Below are 18,420 nucleotides of genomic sequence, written 5' to 3'. Positions count from 1 at the left end.
ACACAAGGTGTAGGAGGGTTCCGAACACAGCTTCTGTGCTTTCTTCCTGAGGATCAGGGTATGGCCCCATCCTGGCACACCCATGTGTTTACAAACCTGAAAGCTCTTCTGAGCTTGGTGTCCAGAGTTTTTATTGGCGGTTTCATTGCATAGCTGCGCTTGATCAAATCATTGACCACACAAATGAATTCAATCTCCGTTTCTTCTCCTCTCTTCTTCCCTCCCCAGAGGTCAGGCTAGCTCACACCCCCAACCCTTGAGTCATGGGGTTGTTTTTGAAGGTCAGCCCCAATCCTGATTCTTCTCCTCAGCATAAACTTTGGTGTGGTCTAAGGATATGGAGTCTTTCTCCCAGAAACCAGGGACAAAAGCCAATCAAATTCTCTGTCTTCAATACTACTGCCTTTAAGAGACTAAGATAGGCACTGGGAGTGGGGAGAGAGAGTCCGAGCCTGAGCAGAAATACAAATTTTAATAAAATTTAAAAGTCCCTAAAATTGATATGAAAGAAGATCAATGTGTCAGTTGGATGATCTAGACCAGACAGAACTAAATTATTACAAAAATAAACTGCTTAGACTGAGTAAGGATCTGGCCAGTCACTGATTAATTGTGTGATCCTGGGTAAGTTATTTATCTTAAGACACAGTAATATATGCATAATGAGAATTTTTAGAATTAAAAGAAGTGTGTATTAGGCTATTGTTAAGCACACAGAAAAAAAAAAAAAGCACACAGAAGAAACTCAAATAAAAGGTAGCTCTGATTTTTTGGTCTTAAATTTTTGCTGAGTAGAAGAAATGGAGTTTAATACATGGAAAGAGTTCAAAGGGAGAAAGAGAGGTAATATCAATATAATAGAGACAGTATAAATGAAAGTGTATAAAGAATACTCAAAATACTTTTTAATCTCCTGTTTTAACAAAAATCTTTATGGATTTACTGTTGTTTAAACATTAAGCATCATCAGTCGTTGTGAATTCTGACCTCTGTGCCATTGGTATCCTAGTGAGACAGTACTCAGCATTGGTGGCATCTGTTACCTGCCGTGCGGAAATAACAGTATGAAGGAAGTGAGAGCAAGAACTCACAGATGGACTTCAGGGACTCTATAAATCCCCTAAAAATACCTCTCCTGCCTTTGACATCCCAGAGATTCCCTATTTGTCTGCTAACTCAGCTCAGTAATGAAAAAGATGGTTTATAAATGTCACAGGGCTTTTTAAGGTACAACGACATTGGGAAAGGGGGGAAGATCCCTTGGAGGAGGGCACAGCAACCCACTCCAGTATTCTTGCCTGAGAATCCCATGGACAGCATTTTGATATACATGGGCTATGGTCCACAGGGTTGCAAAGAATTGGACACGACTGAAGTGACTTAGGACACACATCAGAAAGGATTCATCTAAAGTGTTTCTCAAACTTGTGTACATAAAAGTCATTCATAGATCTTGTTAAAAGTAGATTCTGGTTCGGTAGGTCTGGGATGGGATCTGAGATTGTGCATTTCTAACAAGCTGTCTGGCAAGGTAATGATGCCAGGGCCTTTTAGGGAACCACACTTTTTAAGTAGCAAAAATCAGATCTGGAAAAGAAGCACTTGCTAGAGTTTCGTTTGTTTTTCATTGTGTTACTTAGCAGACTAATTTTTTTTAATTTCAAATTATTTCAAGTTATCTTACCAAATCCTTAATAATTTTTCACAATTAACCTATTTATAATTTTCACTTAGTTGCTCTTAACACAAGTATGCACAATAAATACAAAATTGTTTTAGTATCTGAGCCATGAGTCAAATGTTTAAATTTTGCAAAATAGTCCCGCTTCTGCTTGATTAAAAAAAAAAAAAAGCTGACTAATCAGCAATTGGAGTGTGTATTCTTTACTGAATATTTAGGTTAAAATTAGGAAAAAATTTCAGCAGTGACCGTAATAACTCAATAGCCTGTTTTCCCACTTCATCTGATGTCATCATTCTTTAAGTCACTATAAAATACTCTTCATTCTTTCCCAGTATAATCTGTCGCCCAGTTGCTTCATCTACCCCAGAATTGCCTAAATCCAAATGGGCTACAGAAAACAGACAGTATGTGAAACCTGCTGATCATATCTGACCTGCATTAGGTGGGCACCATTTCTAGGGCTTCCATGGAACCATCCTTTTCTAACTGGCCCCAGAACTTAAATTCAGTGTTTTATCTTAATTAGATTTCATATATACACATTTATAATATATATATATATATATATATATATATATATATATATATATATATATATGTGTGGTGGTGCTGGTGCCCAGTCATGTCCAACTCTTTGCAACCACATGGACTGTAGCCAGCCAGGCTCCTCTGTCCATGGGATTTTCCAGGCAAGAAAACTGGAATGTGTTGCCATTCCCTACTCCAGGGCAACTTCCCTACCCAGCAATCAAACCTGCGTCTTTTACATCTCCTGCATTGGCAGGTAGATTCATTACCACAGGCGCTACCTAGGAAGCCCTGCAGTCCCCCACAAAAGAAAAGTGGGAAAAGAGAAATAAGTGAAACAAAATTGGTAAAGTGTTAATAGCTGCTAAAGGTAGGAAGTAATTATATTATTCTCTCATAATGTCCACAACACAAAGTTAAAAAAAAAATGGTTTTGGTGTAAATTCAGTCTGTGCCTTATCTTACCAGTGATTTTTTAGGAGGTAGTTAAGGTTCTCCCCTAAAGAAAAATCTAGTCATTCCACTTAGCCTAAAGAGGTGCTGCTGCTGCTGCTAAGTCACTTCAGTCGTGTCCGACTCTGTGCGACCGCATAGACGGCAGCCCACTAGGCTCCCCCGTCCCTGGGATTCTCCAGGAAAGAACACTGTAGTGGGTTGCCATTTCCTTCTCCAATGCATGAAAGTGAAAAGTGAAAGTGAAGTCGCTCAGTTCTGTCTTAGTGACCCCATGGACTGCAGCCTACCAGGCTCCTCTGTCCATGGGATTTTCCAGGCAAGAGTACAAGAGTGGGTCACCATTGCCTTCTCTAAGGAAGCCCTGCTGCAGCTGCTGCTGCTAAGTCACTTCAGTCGTGTCCGACTCTGTGTGACCACATAGACGGCCTCCTACCAGGCTCCTCTGTCCCTGGGATTCTCCAGGCAAGAACACTGGAGTGGGTTGCCATTTCCTTCTCCAATGCATGAAAGTGAAAAGTGAAAGTGAAGTCGCTCAGTTGTTAGCAAACTCTTAGCAAACCTCATGGACTGCAGCCTACCAGGCTCCTCTGTCCATGGGATTTTCCAGGCAAGAGTACTATATATCCCCAATTAATACATTTATCTGAAATTTTTTGTAGCTCTAATTGAATTTAATGTAGCATCTTTATCACTCATTTTTACTTTTACACTTTTGGTCATTGGGTTTTACTGTTGAATGGACCACAGAGATAGTAGTATAAATACAGCCATTATCTGAGGTCTTCTAAGCAGAGAATTTTTTTTGCATTGGCATTTAAATATTTTTGGTCTATTTTATAAATAGTGGCTTACCTGTTTATCAGTATAATGATATATACTATGTTATATATTATGTTATATATGTGTTATGTTAATCAGTATAATGATACTTTATGTAACAGGAATTAAATCAAATGCTATCAGAAACACCACCAGTTTGGAAAGGATCATCAAAGCTATTTCGAAATCTTAAAGAAAAAGGTAAGTTAACTTTAGTATTTATGTATTTTAGTACTGACACTGTATTGCTTATACTATTTATACATGTATATTTTCCTCATGCTTAAATAATTTTACAGTTATATATGTGTCTGTGTACAGAGAGAAAAAAACTAAAAAGAAAAATACCAAAATATTAATAATGAATGTTTCTTGATAGTGAGGTTAGGGTTACTTTATTTATGATACATTATTCATATCTTCCAACAAAGTGAACTTTAACAGTTTAAAAAAACCCTTTTTTAACCATATTGAGAAGTATTATATCTACCTACAGAAAGCATTGTTCAGAAATACTGATTTCCAAATCTATTTTTTCTTCTTTCCATTTACTTCCAGGGGATTACAGATTTTCTTAAATTTAATCAGTATGAAAAGCTTATTGGATATATCTTTTGGCTGTACAATTTGAGCATTTTTTAAAGACAAAACTCACTGCAAAATCCAATTGTTTCAACTTACTGTATTACCCACATCTATATAACTCATTAATTCATGTATGTCCTTGCAATCAAATTATATAGCTGTTATTGCAATTTTCTTTTACAGTGTACTTTTTATAAATATTTATAGTAGAAACTAATCAATATAATTTCTTTTAATCTTAGCAAGGAATGTTTCTTAGAAATATATATTTTTATATTCAAATACAAGAATATACAAAATAAAAATATAAAGCAATTATATAAACTTACCTTTTTCTTTTCTATCACTTTTAACCAATACTGGTTTGAAAATAATATATTTAACATGAAGATAAATACTTTAAAAGAGTAATTATAAATCATACATGTTTATCTAAGTAGAATTAGAAATTCAAATTGCTTGTACCTAGATCTCATGGACTCTGGATGGAGGAGATACCTTATCTTTAATTGTAGGCTTTTCATAACTAGGGTTTATACATCTTTGTGAAGTCTGGGCTACAATATCTTTAAAGTTCTTAGAAATTTTTTTCTGGAAGTTGTGTTAAAGATTGCCATTCAAATCTTAGAGTGGAATGATAGGATCAAGAAAGTTCAAAGCTCAGAAGAATGGGGTAAATTGGTGAATGTAAAAAGTATTTCCTTGATACCTCTCATGGGAAAATAAAATTGGATCAAATACAATCTAAGAAAGATAAATGGATGGAAGAAGGAAATTCTTTTTAGTTAAAGGGAGGCTTAAATCTGGAAGCTATAGGTTTAGGCAAGTCCTAATCCTACTTAAGTTGTGTGCAGATTTGTATATTTTTTTCAGGGAAGGTAATGTATTCAATGCTATCCAATAGAACTGTCTACAGTGGCTGGAATGTCCATATCCCTAGAGTCCATAGCCTTGAGTCAGTTGTGGCTATGAAGAACCTGAAATGGGGCTACTGTATCTGAGGAATTGAATTTTAAATTTTATTTACTTTTAATTATTTCTAAATTTAAGTAGCCCTGTGTGGTCAGTGGCTACCCTGTAGAACAGTGCAGATCTATGTCATAGTGATGGGATTATCAAGGTAATCCATGTACCCAAGTTTTAGAACCATTGGGTTAGGTAAAGTAAAGAGTTATAGTCTTGTTTTTTAATAAAGAGATTAGGTGGAAGAGGAATCTTTAAGTTTTTAGAGCTGTTGAAGACTAACTTACAAAGAATTCTATCAGCTTAAAATACAACCCAGCAAGAAAATGTTAGTTTTACAAAAATTTAATTGGTATGTAACATTTATGGAAACATGAATTACACAGACTTAGTTATAATAGCCAGCTGTAATGTATCAGGATATAGGAACTAAACACTGTGGTGCTTTTAAAGGAACTTCCCTTAGAATTTTTTAAATTGAACTTTTAAAGGAAACCTAGTTGGCATCTTTCTTATCCTCTTTTTCTAAAGATCACAAGTTTACTATATGCTTAGCATTTACTGTTATTTTATTTTTGACTCTGGGTGACCTTAAAACAAATTGAAAGATTAGTCTATGATTCTCCATTTTTGTAATTAAAAGCATGAATCTACAGTTCATGTTTAGTAGTATTTTCTCTTCTCCTTGACCATTTTTATTAAATTTTATCATGAGCTTCTCACTTTGTTTTTCTCTGCTGTGGATGACACCACCTCAAAAACTCCTTACTTCCAACAAGTGTCTACTGTAGTACTCATGATCAAGATACCTACTGTTAAGTAATCCTTCACTGAGGGGACTCTTGTGTTGATTATCAATTGAAAGATGTACAGCAGGCATTGAACTTCTTTTCACTAACCGGCATCTCTTGTGTATTCCCCCACATCAGTTAGAACAACAGTCAATGAGACTGGATTGTGGAGCTACAGAGCCCATTTCCAATTCTTTTTTTTTTTTTTTTTTTTTTGAGGGATCCCTATGGAATCTAGGTATTGTATCTTTATACACATTGACCATTCCAGAATCTTTCTCCCATAACATTCATGGCAATCAACCAGAACTATGTCTATAGGTCACAATATTCTAGTATAAACAAAAGACGGGAATGCTTTCAGGCCTCCTAGCTCAGTGCCTTCACCTCTCCTGACAGACCGCCTGACAGTGCCTCCTCTTCTCTTTGTTCTGTAACAAAGAGGATAGCCTCAAAGAGCATCAGGTAAAGTGGAGTTTTAAGGTTCACGATCTGATCATTTTTATACTGTTTTACCAAACATGAGAACTGTCTCATATCTGGATAAGTATTATTGCCTTATTCCTGATTTTAATTTTCTCAGGATCTGCTTGGAAAAATCAATTAAGCCATTAATTCTAGTTTTGGGTGTTATCATTCAAAAGCAAGAATTTGAGTAACAGAATGTATATTTTTATTTACTTAACAAACTCCTTTTAAAGTTTATAATTATGAGATTACAGAGAACTCAGGATGCAATATGCAGAAAGTGTAAGCCATTTAATTAAAATTAAAATTTCTTAGACTTAATAGAAGCATGAAATGTGTCAAGAATAATGAATGATAACTTAAAGGCAGAAAAGTAATAGCTATAGAGTTGTGTTTTTTGAATGCAATACAGCAGTCAAATCTCTAAGCAAGAATATCTAAATGTTTTATTCAAGGAGGTCTAAGATGTCATTAAGCACTTCACAGAGTTAACCATTTTCAACCTTCTAATCTTTAATTAGATTCATATATTGAAAGCTCTAGCAACACGTTTAAAATTTACAGCTATATGTAAATATTATTAATAATTTTGCTTTTGTGTCAATATATCTGGAAGCATTAATGTGAATTTTGTTTCTAAGAGGGCATATGAAACAAAGTAAAATTTATTTCTTCTTTTGCTCTGATCTTATGGTAATAGTTTGGTCTCATTTAAAACAATATTTAGCATCTTCTTTAAAGTCTGAATTTTTTGTAACTATTACTTACAGCTATTATAAGAATAATATTTTACTTGATAAATATGAAAGAAATATTTTATATACAGCATAACTAATACTATTTTTCTTCTAGGTGTGATTTCTTACACAGAGTATCTTTTTCTTTTATGTATTTTAACAAGTAAGTGTACTCCTTAAATCTATTTCTGATGCAGTTTTCTTTCTCAAGCATAACCTTGGGAAATAAATCTTTTTTTAGATTCTCATACTTTGAAAATCAGTTTAGTTCTATCCACGCTGTCTTGCAAAATTCATGTCTAAATGCCAGTGGAAAATGCTAAGAATAGTATTGTCAAGTGTCAAAACCATAAATATGATTATGGCCTATGGTATAGTAATAAAATGCTCATAAATTAAGAATTTAATATCCTATGTCAATCCTTGTGGTTTAATCTATGTGGGAGCCTAAAGGTAAGGACGGGTAATAATTTGTAAATTTTCTGCTACATTCATTCAAATCACATTTTCTGCAAGATTAGTGTGAAAGAATGAGTCTTTTAACTACTGAGTCTATCAGGAGACCCATCATACATCCTCCACCAGCTTCATTGTTCTGTTCTTTTCATATGCAGCAATTCTTTTGAAATATATGAAGAGTTTACTAAAGTGTTCAGTTAAGTTTCATTGCATTTAATGGGGGAACTTACACCCTGTAGTTCACTGTGCTCCAACCATCTATCTGACATTTTAAATCCCTGAAGTCTCATTTGTACTTTCTGTTCCTGCTACCATCAATGCTTTTCCTCAAGATCCTCCGAATAATAAAAATAATTCAGGTTTTCTTTGAAACATGAAAGCTTAGGGAAGCCCTACTTAACCACTCTCCTTAATATAGCTCCCTCTTCTACCTCTCCCTTTTTCTCCCTGTCCAGTGTTGTATTTTCTTCATAGCATGGAAACTACTTGAAAGTATTTGTTTATTGGTTTACATGTTTTTGTCTGTGTGGGTCCACAATAGCAAAGATTTTATCTTTTTTGTTCATTTCTGTATTAAGAACAGTGTCAGGTGCATGGTAGCCTCTCAGAAACTAACTGGCAAATGAACACAAGAAAGTGACTATTGGAATTTCTAATTGTGGATATTTATGGAGATGTGTTGGAAAAAAGAACATCAATAAAACTGCATCATTAGAAACCAGTCTTAAAATTCCTGTACTTCTATGATTGGAAGATAACACAGCCACTGTTTTATTCTGAATTTAGTGATGGATAATGTTATGTTGGAGTTCTGTCACCGGAAGTTTGGGAAATGTGTTGTGTATGTGTGCACACATGTGTGTTTCAAAAATTACTGCCTTTTTTTTTTTTTTCTTGCTTTTTTTCTCCTGGCTCAAAATCATTTAAAATGACTGAAGAAAAGTAAGTATTGTGCAGTTAATTATAATACTGCCTGAGGACGTTCCAGACTGGAAAGCCATGGATTTTGAGTCCAGTCAAGGATGAATGCCACCATGGAAATTAGAGGAGTGGGTGCCAAGGAGTATCTCAGAGACTTGTTCCAAAGTTATCTTGTTAGCTAGAACAACTTTGGATGCAAAATTAGAAGTTATAAGTCTCTGAACCAGCATAGTGGTAGGTACAAGTAAAACAAACTGGTGAGGAAAACCACATGTTGAGTTTGGACAGGATTGGTTTTAGCATGTTAGAAAAAATCCCATATAGTGGTTTTTGCTTGCTACAGGAAAGTTAGGATATTTGAGTGCTGTGACTCTTAACACACAGACACACAAAAAACAAAAAACATTATGGGTGTTATTTAATTATAATTTTTCAATTTAAACTCTTTTTCTAAGATGAGTTCTGAATTCCAAATGAAGTCACAGCACTCAAAGACCCTAACTTTTCTGTAATTATGGGTGTTGGTTGGGTCTTCCCTGGTAGCTCAGTGGGTAAAGAATCGGCTTGCAATGCAGGAGACCCCCGTTCAATTCCTGGGTCAGGAAGATCCTTTGGAAAAGGGATAGGCTACCCAATCCAGTATTCTTGGGCTTTCCTGGTGGGTCAGATGGTAAAGAATCTGCCTGCAATGTGAGAGATCTGGGTTTGATGCCTGGGTTGGGAAGATCCCTGCTGTGGGAGGGCATGGCAACCCACTCCCGTATTCTTGCCTGGAGAATCTCTATGGGCAGAGGAGCCTGGCGGGTTATAGTCCATGGGGTCGAAAAGAGTCGGACACAACTGAATGACTAAGCACACAGGAAGTGAGCTAGATAATCCATGTTAGCTGTCTATAGTTTCCAACCTCCCCACCCCGACCTTTACTTTTTATTACTTTGACTTTATTTTCCCTTCCAAACAATGCTTGTGAGGACTTCTTTCTGTGTGTATCTTCAAGATCTTTTTAAAGCTTAAACCTTGGTCATTGGAGATGGTGTAACTTTTTATTTCTTCCTCAAGTGAGTGAGAATGAAAGTAAGTTTAGATTCCTAAAATACATGCAAAAAATGAACTTGCATAAAAGGCTTTCATTTCCATTATTTTCAGAGACAGCTATTACTGATTAAGAAAGCAAGTCTATGTGCTTCGCTTTGCTGGGTTCACAATTTCAAAACACGTAGTGGCAAATGTACCTGTGGGAGGTCCCTTTTTAAACTTTTTGCCAGTCATCTCAAAACAGGTCAAATGTTTTGAAAAAGGCATGTACACTGAGATCTGCTTTGAAGGATGCGTTCAAGTTTTCTTCTGTCCAAGCATTCTTCTTTTTGCTTTAGAAGTGGAAGGAGAAGAGGTATTGAATCTTATTATAATTTTCATACAATTACAGCAGTTCATAGTGTATGAAAGTCTTTCTCAGAAAAGCAGTTTTTCCTTGTATTTGGGGGAAATAAGGAATTAATTATTCAAGTCCTTTTTATTTTATATTTCTGTATTTGAAGCCTCTGGAAGTTCAACCCCAAGTATGTAATCTCTCATGCCTGACTTTTTTGTGTGTGGGTCATTCTGTTATAATTTCCCCAGGATTTTAGGCTGGTCCATTGTGTTGTATTTTTTTTTTCTTCTGCTCTAACTAGCTGACATATTAAAAATATTTCAAATGTACTGAGATGATATTTTCTTTTCAAACAAACTGACAGACTTTGGAAAAGAAAGAATATTTATTTTTGGAAGGAAGGTAATCAGATTTTACTGTTAATGATATGCAGCAAGTATCACACAAGTAGATTTCAAGTGTATTATCAACTGTGTTACTAAGTGTGCTAATATATGAAGCAGAAGTATATATACTTACCTATAGCTTTTATTATAGTTAACTAATAGTAACATGTTGCTTTTAATTTCTTGGTTAAAGCATTTCTGCACAGAATATGAGTTGTTTACAACTAATGTGGATTTTGAACTTTGAAAACATTTTTCCATTTCACAAATACTTTCCTGTTTTTGTCTGGCAGAGCCACATGCAGGTTTTAGAATAGCTTTCAACATGTTTGACACAGATGGCAATGAGATGGTGGATAAAAAGGAGTTTTTGGTGGTATGTATATTATTGGTTACATTTTATCAATACATATATTGCTTACTTATATTTTTTATGTTTTTGCATTATTTAGAATACCGCTGTAGAAAAAGGGCTCCGCTGGTGGCTCAAACAGTAAAGAATCCACCTGCAATGCCAGAGACTTGGGTCTGATCCCTAGGTTGGGAAGATCCTCTGGAGGAGGGCAACCCACTCCAGTATTCTTGCCTAGAGAATCCCCATGGACAGAGGAGCCTGGCAGGCTACAGTTCATGGGGTCGCAAAGAGTCAGACACGACTGAGTGACTAAGCACAGCACATTGTTGAAAAAAGAGTAAAAGTATTATGCTTTTACCTTAATACAGTATATTATACTCATGTACTTTATTTTGAATTATTTTTACACTATATAAATCTATTCAGTGTATAAAGATGATTATAGGGCTTCTGAGGTGGCTCAGTGATAGAGAATCCACCTGTCAGTGCAGGAGACACAGGTTTGATCCCTGGGTGGGAAGATCCCCTGGAGAAGAAAATGGCAACTCACTGTGGTATTCTTGCCTGAAAAATCCCATGGACAGAGGAACCTAGTGGTTACAGTCCATAGGATCTCAAGAGAGTCATCCATGATTTAGTGACTGAGCACACACACACATGAAGATGATTATAATTGTTTACACACATTCTGGAGGTTTGAAATGTATATTTTCCACGGAGTGAGAGACAGGCAATCCTGGGCTGTTACACACGCCCAGACCCTGTCATATCAGCCACCCAGCCATAGGCAGCTCGTTGCCTGCCTGTGGAAACTTCCCTTCCTTTTCTTTAAAGGATTTACAATATTTTTTTTCTCTTCCACTCGTTCCTGCCTTGTATTCCAGTCTTAGCCCATTCTCCCATTGCCTTCCCTTGTCTTTGACCAAGGGCTGATAAGCGTGTTCTTGGTATTTGTCTTTCAGGCTTTCTTACCTGACTGGTCCCATGTTGGTGCTGGTCTGGCAGCATCATCAGCTACTCACTCATCTTAACCACCCTCTCCTTCTGTAATTTCTCTCTTTGTACCCATGTATCCTATATCTATGTCTGTGGCAAAATGCCTTTTCTGATTTTCTCCAAAACAGAGATTAACATTGGTTTACTCCTCCCAGTAACAAGGTCTAGCTTTAGCCTTTTTGTGCAACTCAATATTTACCTCTACTCTCTTAGCAAAAAGAGAAGCAGAAAATAACATAAATAGCCATTTCATTTTCTGTTTTTCCTTTGTAACAAGCCAATAAAAATCCCTTGGAAAACCTCTTAGATAGCTTAGTATTTTCTTCAGAGGCTGGAGCACAGAAGAGAAATTATGAAATCATTCTTTCCCATGGTAGGAAAGAGGCGAGAGGGAAATCCTCACCAGAACAAATTAGCAGCTGCTCAAAAGGAAGCAGGGAACTAATTACTGGGATCTGTCAAAAGGCTTCTGTGTAGCCCTTGGCCAAGTACAGCCCCTGAGCAAGTCTGGGGAGCTGGGCCCACAAAGGATCCCTTACTGTAGTGCTGCTCACGATGGTGCGGAGGTGGGGAGTTTCGTTGCAGTAGAGAGACGTTGCTAACATCCTAAGATGGGCAGACTTAGTTCACTAGAGCTCTGTCATGATAGTGTTCAGCTGTACTTTAGGACTTTAAGAATGGGCCTTGTAATTGAAACAGCCTTCAACAGACTTTCTATGGAAACACGGCCAAGTTCCACCCCACTGTCTTAAAGGTTCCCTTTTGGAACTCAGTGCATTGGAAGCTGCCTATGTAGATGTGTGTGTGGGATTCCTGTCTGTCTGTGGAGGTGGGAGGTAAAACATTCTTGTAGAATTTCAGTTTGTTTCTACTCTACACTCTTAAAAAAGTTGCTCTTCCTTTAAAGCAATGGTCTACTCTGCAGTGGCCATACTGTTTTATTGTTTGTTGTTGTTTGTAAATGGCTAAGGGCTTCCAAGGTGGTGCTAGTGGTAAAGAACCCACCTGCCAATGCAGGAGATGTAAGAGACTAGGGTTCAATCCTGGGTTGGTGAGATCCCCTGCAGGAGGAAATGGCAACCCACTCCAGTATTCTTGCCTGGAGAATCCCATGGATAGAGGAGTCTGGCATGTTGCAGTCCATAGCATCGCACAGAGTTGCACATGACTGAAGTGACTTAGCACGCACGCACATCAACAGCTAGGAGTTCCTAAAAGCAGAGGTGGAGTTGGGCAGAGTTACTTGTAGACTTGTAAAATAGATTTGTAAAATCTATGATCCTCCTGCCTGTTTATAAAGCGAATATTAATAATGCTTGCTAAAAAGAAAAACTTTTCATTAAGATAAAGTATGGAATATATGTGTTAATAAAATAATTTACTGTTTGTACTGTAGTTTTAAATTGTTATTATATATCTTGGGAGAGAATACATTTTGAATTTCAGCTCTAGCCATACTAAGTGAAGTAAAAGAATTGAGATAGCGGTTCAAATTACACAGACAAGAACAGGGACCTCACCAGAAAACTGAGATAAAGATAAAATTAAGCTTCCATGTGTAAAAGAAGATTTTAAACAGGAAATAATGCCATGTATAACAGAGTATGTGTGCTCAGTTGCTGTGTCTGACTCTTTTCTGACCCCATGGACTGTAGCCCACCAGGCTCCTCTGTTCATGAAATTTCCCAGGCAGGAATACTGGAACAGGCAATGTGCTTATGCTAAGTAATTACTTGTAATGTCTACTCTGCGCAACATTATTTGTATAAGACCTATCAATTATATCTCAGTAAAGCTAGAGGAAAAAAATATCTCAGTAAAGCTAGAGGAAAAAAATATATCTCAGTAAAGCTAGAGGAAAAAATATATCTCAGTAAAGCTAGAGGAAAAAAAATATTGCTTTAAGGTAAGAAATTATTCATATTCCCCATATAGAAAACAAGCCTTAAATGATTAGAGTAACTTGCTCAAAAGGTTAGACATGCAGAGCCCATGTTCCTACCATTACCTGAAAGAGACCTTAGAGGTCATTCAGTCCATCTTCAGTTCATGTATGAGCAAATTGGAGCCCAGTGAGGACCTGTCCCCCATCCATGAAACTGGTTTATGACAGAAGATGGGCTCAAGCCTAGACCCCTGACTTCTGGTCCAGTGTCCTTTATTCCTCAGTAGGCTTCATCTTTTTTTATGTATATGCCACAGGCTCCATGTCTTTGTGTCTTAGCAATAAAGTTAAACTGTAGGAGATACTATCATAAAGTAAAACTATATGCTGGACCTAAAACTTTTTCTTAGGAAAAAAACTGGTATCAGAAAATGTATTCATACTAGTTTTAATGTTCTTGGTGTATATGAAGCTAATTATTTTCTTTGTTCTTAGAATATATCTTGCATGGGGTATTAGATAGGTTCCCAGAAACTCTTATCAGGTGTTTGATTTTTGATTGGTTTTCTTTTCAGCTTCAAGAAATATTCAGGAAAAAAAATGAAAAGAGAGAAACTAAAGGAGATGAAGAAAAGCGTGCAATGCTGGTAAGAATAATTTATAATGGTTTCAGGTGGGTTTTCTAGGTAAGAATTATTTTATTCATGTTGAGAAATAGTAATTAAAGCCTGTAACTTTGGATCTGTCTGTTTCTTGAAAACTTTCTAAAGTTCTTATGTAGAAAAACTTCAGTATTTATATGCTTTGATATCAATATTTATATCAAGTATTGATATTAAACATGTGTATCCATAACCATGTTCATTAAATCATTTTCATCCATATTGTTGTTATCCATGAGATTTGAAGGGTATATCATATAATAGGTTAATACAGATCATTATGCATATAAAAATTTAAAGGTGAATTGCAAAGATTTAATTATACATGTGAGTAAATTTAGTGGTACTATAATAATATGAACGTTGAAGCAAAAACAAGGAAATAATATGTTTCTTTGCATTCATAGAAAGATGTATTATAGATTCTTCTTCTGGGAAGAGTAATGTTTCATTTCACTTTGAAGGTAGAGTTAAGCAACATTTCCCTCCATTTTCCTTCTAGTTTTCTTTTTGCTTGTCCCAAGTAAATATTTCAGCCTGACAACATCCTAGGTTCACTTAATAAAAATAACAGACAGGTACTAAGACTTTAGTATGAGGCATTATATTAGACGCTTTGCATGCATTTTCTCTTTTAATCTACCAAACAGTTCTGTTATTATCTATAGTTATAGATGAGAAAACTGACACTTGGAAAGGTTAGTATCTTGTCCAAAATTCCCTATTAAATGCCAAAGCCAGGATTTGAACCCATGGCTGGCCAACTCCAAACCCATACTTCTACCCACTGTATCATATTTCTTCCTCTGGTACTTAGATAGTAGAAACATGGTGAATTTTGTTAGTATGTAATTGATAATTGTTCCATTTGCAAATTAGTGGCCCTGTGAAATAGTTTAATTGGTTTATCTGGAAATCAAATAATTAACTTCAAAGAGTTGCAACACTTTTTATTTTTTTCACTGTTACAAGCATATATATTAGGTTTTTTTAAACATGGGTTATCTGTAGCAGATGGGTGTCATTTTCATCCCAGTAGATTTACAAAGTGTGTATTTATATTAATAAAAGCAGATCATCAGGATTATGAATGTGTATTATTTCTCAGAATATTTGACTATGGTATATTTATCAGTATTTTTTTAACCTCCCCAATAGATTAAATTATGGAAGACACTTGTAGAAGACACTCTCTACTGATAATATACTAAAAGAGTAAACAATTATTTTAACTTTCATGGATTGCCAATGATTGACTGGATAGGCAAGTTGTTGATAAAATATCATTTAGGAGGTTGAATTATGTTAATAAATCTTTTGGTATACCTCAATGATAAAGTAGATAGTGTTTCAATGAATACACACTTAATTGTTTGTTTATTTATACTAATTCCAGAAAAGACTTATGGATCTTCCAGTAAAGTAACAATCCTATTCTAATCAGTAACCTTTACTAAAATACCTAAGTGAGTAACAAAGGGAGAGAGGAAAGGGAATAATAATAGCAGTCAACCCACATTGGGAAAAGCTACCATGTCAGCACAAAAGCTTCATTGCATCCCAGGTGAAGTAAATTTAATACCGATGATATAATGCAAATAAGTTCATAACAGTAATACGGTAAAACTTTATTAACTTGGATTATTTAGGGAAAGTCTATCTGAATTATGAAATCTAAATTATATCAGTATACCCTAAATTGGGTTATTTTATATGAACATACGTAGATCAGTGAAACATTATCTAGCAAATACATGGGGAAGGAGACTTAAAGAACAGATAAAAACAACTTTTAAGTATTCTATCACTTACCTTTATGGAAATGAATGTTGCTAAAGACACTGATCTCCATAGGTATCCCAGAGGTGTTTATCTTACAGTTCAATTAATGCTCCTGGAATCTCACTTATAGAATTTAGCTATCCAAACTATTTCTTAAAACAATCCAGAAATAATCTTTAGTGCAGCTTCTGAACTAAGCAACACTCTAGGACAATACAGTGCTCTTCAAGTATTTTATTGTGTTTTACAATAATAGTAATAATTAGTGGTAACATTGTTAATAGCTGTCACATTTTAACAATGTGAACTGTCACATTTTAAACAATGCATATCTGAACTGATGAGATTTTTGAGTTTTGAAACAACTGAAATTTAGCTTATGGTGAAAATATATAGATTATGTTAGACATTGTAGGAGTCAGATTTTTCAAGTTTTGACTTTTAGCTCTGCCATTCATTACCTCTGTGACCTTGAACTAGGTCCTTAAATTTTTCTGTGCCTCAGTTTCTTCATTTGTACAAGAATAGGAGTAATGAGCACATATGATGATTATGGGGTTAAATGAGTTAAACTGTGTATCCACTTAACAGGGTTTGAAATATAATAAATACTCAAAAAGATTAGCTAATTGTGAAACATGAAATTCTCTTTTAATTAGTAGAATATTTTAAACTGAATAGTACATCCCCAAATCAAAAATTAGGCAAGACTAAATTTTAAAATATTTACATATCAAAATGAACTCCTTCAGAAGAGAGAAATGAGCATAATATTTCTTGGGACACTTACTATGTGCTAAGGTCTGTACTATCTCCATTATACATGTTACTCTCATTTAGTCCTCATTACATTTCTCTCAGGTAAGTCTTCACACCTTTGCACAGAAGAGAAAACCATCTCAGAGAGGTTCATTAAGTTGCCTGGGTCCATGGCACTAACAGGCGCTGAACTGTATTCCAGCATAGGTCTCATGCCATCCCCACCGCCATGCTGCTGCATCCAGGTCTGCCCCTCATCGCACATGGAATTGCTGAAGCATGTCTCAGGAAAACTGCGTACTTCGGAGTACCATGTTTAATTCAAACCAATAGTTCCATCAAAAAGTTATAATGAAAGTGGTTGAAATGAGCACACGTTCACTTAATGTTTAATTATACGAGATTTAAAAAACTTTGCTACTCATCTTTAACATTTATCCCACTTGTACTGTGTGCGTGCTCTATAGAGAATGTAGCATAATGATTTGCCCTTCCTAATTGATTATTTTGTCGTCTTTTTCTTTTTTTTCTTTTGCTATACTTGGGTTCATTCTGAAATGTGACACTTCATTTGGCCCTTTGTGCTCTATGTCAGCGTCTTCAACTTTATGGATACCATTCTCCTACTAATAGTGTATGTACAACCCTTTAAATGTTCTTTATGTAAATAGCCCTCACCTGTTATACTTGACAATGCTATTTCTTTTATAAAGCCAGATCGACTATCGAGACTGTTTAGGAATTTATTGAATATAATAATGTGAAACCAAGCCCCCAGTTTTTATTTCCTTCCTGGATTTATAAGAAAATTATAAATTTACAGAGCAATTCTTTCTCTTTAGCTTTAGATTAAAATAAGGTGAAGGTGAGTGAACAAGAACCCAAAACTCTGGTAGAGTAATTGACCTTTTATATTTTTCAGTGGTATTTGAAGAGTTAAGTACAATTTATGGAGCAGATTCTCAGGCTATGCTCCTGCAGGACACAGGTATTTTAAGAGCTAGATCTCTCCATCTGATGTACAGTCTTGTCTTAATTCTAATACCAAAGATATTAATGGATAAACTTTTGCTAGTTCTCAGTATTTCTCCCCATTTTTCTTCCTAAAACTTTTGATGCCTGCCTACTGCCTTTGGTCTCTACAAAAGTCTTGTACAAGATGGCACTTGATATGTTCAATATATCACTGTATCATGTTGTTTCTCAAAGAGGATTATGATCTTCAAACTCGTCTTTTCCTGAAAAAGTTGGGAGTTCTTGCAAATGATCTTCCAGATGTATTCTCATGCTACGCTTTCGTTCTTTTCTTTCTCCCAGAAAGTCATAGCTTATGGATTAGCCCAGTTGCTACACAACTGAGAATAGGCCATGGTCTCTTCTAAATGTAAAAGGCACAGTCCGTTTGATTTTCCCTGGCATCCTTAAGTCACTTAGACGGAGCCCTCAAATTATACAAATCCACCTGAGAGAAACTCTGGAATTTACAGTGAGCTACTCAGTATTGTCCTACTGAAAGGTTCCATTATAGTGTAGACTCTAGCTGTGTGCCTCCTGAAATTGATATTTAATAAAAATTCCAAACTATAAAAACTAATTCTCTTTGAGACTCAAGTATACACTAAAGGCTGATGCAGCATAAAATAAATGTAAAATATCTAAGTCATAAGGAATGGACCTAGAATGGGTTGGAAAACAAGCCAAGTCCATGGGAATCTTATGACTGACTGGTTGTTTTGATTCCTTACAAGATACTTTAAAATTTTTCTGCAAAATTCACTGTTTTCCATGGAATAAAGCCTACTGTTCTCTTAA

At 35.6% G+C, this 18,420-nt stretch overlaps 1 protein-coding gene across 5 annotated transcripts in view; it reads left to right on the top strand.

The window, feature by feature from the left end:
* Nucleotides 1–18,420, top strand: part of MICU3 (mitochondrial calcium uptake family member 3) — a 78,554-nt gene that overhangs the window by 34,849 nt on the left and 25,285 nt on the right. For 4 of the 5 annotated variants that reach the window (XM_070781763.1, XM_019953475.2, XM_070781765.1 and 1 more), the window contains exons 4-8: nt 3,610–3,688; nt 7,147–7,194; nt 10,463–10,545; nt 13,981–14,052; nt 17,204–17,242. In XM_070781763.1, the coding sequence (XP_070637864.1) occupies nt 3,610–3,688; nt 7,147–7,194; nt 10,463–10,545; nt 13,981–14,052; nt 17,204–17,242 (321 nt within the window). The remainder of the gene's footprint in view (nt 1–3,609; nt 3,689–7,146; nt 7,195–10,462; nt 10,546–13,980; nt 14,053–17,203; nt 17,243–18,420) is intronic. The other variant, XM_070781764.1, reaches the window with a different exon arrangement.

The sequence above is a fragment of the Bos indicus genome, chromosome 27 (genome assembly GCF_029378745.1).
Source record: "Bos indicus isolate NIAB-ARS_2022 breed Sahiwal x Tharparkar chromosome 27, NIAB-ARS_B.indTharparkar_mat_pri_1.0, whole genome shotgun sequence".
NCBI lineage: Eukaryota > Metazoa > Chordata > Mammalia > Artiodactyla > Bovidae > Bos > Bos indicus.
Note: the sequence above shows the minus strand (reverse complement) of the source record. Positions and strands in the feature narration are given on the sequence as shown.